The sequence below is a fragment of the Austrofundulus limnaeus genome, unplaced genomic scaffold (assembly GCF_001266775.1).
Source record: "Austrofundulus limnaeus strain Quisiro unplaced genomic scaffold, Austrofundulus_limnaeus-1.0 Scaffold350, whole genome shotgun sequence".
NCBI lineage: Eukaryota > Metazoa > Chordata > Actinopteri > Cyprinodontiformes > Rivulidae > Austrofundulus > Austrofundulus limnaeus.
This window is the reverse complement of record NW_013952752.1, coordinates 390,719-394,639: the sequence shown is the minus strand read 5'-3', so window position 1 is coordinate 394,639 and position 3,921 is coordinate 390,719. Positions and strand designations below refer to the sequence as shown.

General features: G+C 41.8%; 1 protein-coding gene across 1 annotated transcript in view; it reads left to right on the top strand.

Moving 5' to 3' along the window:
- The window catches only part of dock11 (dedicator of cytokinesis 11), a gene marked incomplete in the record, with an annotated part of 150,499 nt that overhangs the window by 45,188 nt on the left and 101,390 nt on the right, over nucleotides 1-3,921 (top strand). The window contains 3 exon segments of the mRNA XM_014022950.1: nucleotides 266-342; nucleotides 3,255-3,439; nucleotides 3,581-3,646. Coding sequence (XP_013878404.1) covers nucleotides 266-342; nucleotides 3,255-3,439; nucleotides 3,581-3,646 — 328 coding nt within the window.

Genomic DNA, 3,921 nt, shown 5'->3' with positions numbered 1-3,921 from the left:
GCCAAGGACACGCTCCACCCACACCTCACGGCTGCTGCTTGTTCTGGTCTGAACATAGTGCGTCCAACGAGAGATGTTTTACGCTTTTTGGCCACTCAAAACACGTTCGGTGTGAACGTAGCATAACAAGACAGCAGCAGAAGAGGAAGTGCCACAAACTCACAGAGATCATTGGATAGATGAATTAACTATTAAATTTGAGCTTATCTTGTTTTTTTGTTTGTTTGTTTGTTTGTTTTAAAATTCACCCTCTTATTATTTTCAGACCTGAGAAGAACAAGCTTCAAATCATCCCAGGACAGCTGAATGTGACCATTGAATGTGTCCCACCTGATTTATCAAGTATGTTATTTCCACATGCTCCCTGTATGTCAGACACTAAATGTGGAAACTTATTTTTTCAAAATGTTTACCTGTATTTACAAACATTTTTCCCATCGAAATACATCAAGGAGGACCAGATCAATAGGTAGGTTTCAATCACGTGGCTTTGAAGGTGGCACAATTTCGAAACTGCTGTGATTCTGTATTGTTCGGGTTTAGATCCAGTTTCAGATTCAGATTCGCTTTGTCATTCAAATGTAACATCAGGGATGCAATGCAGAATGAAATTTGCAGTTAAGAACACCCATTCAAGAAGACACACATGACAAAAACATTGGGGGAAGGTGAACAGGTCATGTGCAACCAGGGTCACACTACCTTTTGCAGCTGGGAATGCACAATAGGAGAGAAGTGTTAAAAACAGGACAAATATACCAGCAGTTAGTGCACAAATATGTCAGACATGACTCGTTTGATGAAGATAGATGAGTTTTCAGCAGAACCTAGAGATTTGCAGACAATCGAGGCTGTCAATAACACACACTATACATCTTACATCGCCAAGTAAGGAGGTTCTTGCAATCATTGGACCAAGTGAACTACAGATTATCAATACTAGTCTTTTATCAAGTACAGTACCTGAAAGTTTTTAAGCATACATTTGTAAGTCCTCTACTGAAAAAAAAAACAAGTCTCGATCCATCTCTCTGCTCTAGCTTTAGGCCTATCTCCAATCTTTCATTTATTTCTAAAATTTTAGAGAAGGTTGTCTACAACCAGTTGTTACCRTTTTTAGGCAACAGTGGTATCACTGAGCCATTTCAGTCTGGGTTTAAAGCCCTCCACAGTACAGAGAGTGCGCTATTAATAGTTGCAAATGACATATTTTTGTCAATGGACTCCTGAAAGTTTGTTTTAGTGCTTCTAGATTTKTCCACTGCATTTGACACCATTAACCACAGCATTTTAATCTCTCAGCTTGAGCACTGTGTTGTCATTAGTGGTGTCGCCCTCAATGGTTTCAGTCCTACTTGTCTAGTAGGAGCTTTTTTGTAAAGATTGACAACTCTGTCCTCCACAGCTCACCTTCCACATGGGGTGCCCCAGGGGTCAATCCTTGGCCCCCTTTTATTTGTCCTTTACCTACTTCCCCTTGGCTCTGTTTTTAGGAAGCATGGTATTTCATTTCACTATTATGCTGATGACTGCCAGATCTATTTTCCCTTTGCACRAAACAACAWAGTCCAACTCATACACTGCCTTAATGWTATAAAAGCGTGGTTCTCTCTTAACTACGTTAGTCTAATTGAAAATAAGACTGAAGTWATGTTGTTTGGACYGAGTGGCTCCTCCTCCCCCAAAGTAGATCTTGGCTCACTGTCATTCCATCTCAGGGATTGTGTCACCAATTTGGGGGTGAMGTTTGAGTCTGATTTTAAATTTGACAAACAAATCAGCAGTGTTGTTCAGAAGAGTTTTTATCAGCTACCTCAAATAGCAAAGGTGAAACCAATCTTGGCAAGATCTGACCTGGAAAAATTAATCCATGCTTTTATAACAGTCAAGTCTTGATTATTGTAACTCATTATATACAGGAATTAGTCAGACCTCTCTCCCACCTGCAGCTTGTGCAGAACTCTGCTGTTCCCCTCTTATCTCAGACCCGTAGGTTCAAGCATATCACTCCCATCCTGGCATCCCTTCACTGGCTCCCTGTTCACTACAGAATTCAGTTTAAGCTGCTGCTGTTTGTTTTCAAATGCTGAACAATCTTGCTCCCCCATATCTATCTTGAGTTGCTTCAACCCTACTGCCCACCCCGATCCCTAAGATCAGCTGCAGCTGATCATCACTAAAACTAGGCGGAAACTTAGAGGCGACAAAGCATTTTCAGTTGTCAGTCCCAAGTTGTGGAACAGTATTCCCCTGGGTGTCAGACAGGCTTCTTCTCTTCCAGTTTTTAAATCTCTTTTAAAAACACACCTTTATTCTCTGGCTTTTAACACACTGTGATTTTGTCTTATATTGCAACGAATGCTCACATGCTGTGAACCTCGTATGTGTTTTATGTTTCTTTTATTGTCTTAACTTATGTCTTAATGTACAGCACTTTGGTTGCCCTTGTGGTTTTTAAAATGTGCTCTATAAATAAAGTTGATTGATTGATTGAAGTAACCCTATGGAGCTGGCGTTGACATTGGGGAGGATAGCGACTAGCATGGATAAGCTGGCATTAGCATTGGAGAGGCTAGTGACTAGCTTAGATAAGCTGGCATTAGCATTGGAGAGGCTAGTGACTAGTATGGACAAGCTGGCATTAGCATTGGAGAGGCTAGTGACTAGTATGGATAAGCTGGCATTAGCATTGGAGAGGCCAGCGGCTAGCATGAATAAGCTGGCATTAGCATTTGAGAGGCTAGCAACTAGTATGGATAAGCTGGCGTTAGGCTAGCGTTAGAGTGGCTAGCAACTAGCATGGATAAGCTGGTGTTAGCATGGGAGAGGCTAGCGACTAGCATGGATAAGCTAGCGTTAGCATTGGAGAGGCCAGCGACTAGCATGCCTAGGCTGCTCACCTTTTTTATTAAACGTGAACTTTTTTGAATAAAAAAATACTTTCTCAACAAAAATGGTTGACATACAAAACCTATAAGCGAGATGCACTGACAGGTGTTYCTCAGGCAGAATTTACTGTTSAACATGRCGCCAAGCATAAATATTAAACATAAAATATATTWTTGTGAARCAGATGGCTTTAGTTACCATCRGAATTAGCAGCTGCATTTGACCTTGTCTATTGGTTGATGGCGGTGTTTTTTCTTTTTAGCTAAAAAAAAACTAGTCACTAACCTCTCCAATCCTTATCCAATGCATGTTTGCATCAGCTGCATTTTGATTCTTCAAACCAACCTGTCCTCTCTGTCCTCTAGACACCGTGACGTCCTCTTACGTCCCTGTCAGACCCTTCGAGGACAGCTGTGAACGGGTGTCCCTGGAGATTGAGGAGTTCCTACCCGAGGAGGCCAAGTACAACCACCCRTTCACCACGTACAAGAACCAGCTCTACATCTACCCCTGCCTGCTCAAATATGATAACCAGAAGACCTTCACCAAGGTGTGTGYCTCTGATTATGATCTGTGTGATCACATGTGAAAATCTGTCACCAGGAACCATTGTTCCTACTGAGGATGCAACAGATTAGGCTAAGTGGGTCCCTTCTTTACTGCATGTGCTTATGTGCTTTCTTCACAACAGGCTCGAAACCTTGCTGTCTGCATACAGTTCAAAGATTCAGATGAAGAGGGAGCGACTCCCTTAAAGGTATGTTGTTATTCTGCACCAGGGCCAGCCCTGGACATTAGGAGGGGGCCATGCAGAATCCTAAATTATATGTACATCACTTTTTAGAAAAGTGTTTTCCAACCCTGGTTCTCGAGGAACACTATCCTGCATGTTTTAAATAGTTCCCTGATTTGACACAACAAATTTGTATGAATTTCTGATGAAGAAGCTTTCAGAAGTATCCGAGGACCAGGGGCCTCATGTACAAAGACTTGCGTGGATTTCTTACTGAAACCTGACGTACGGTCAAATCC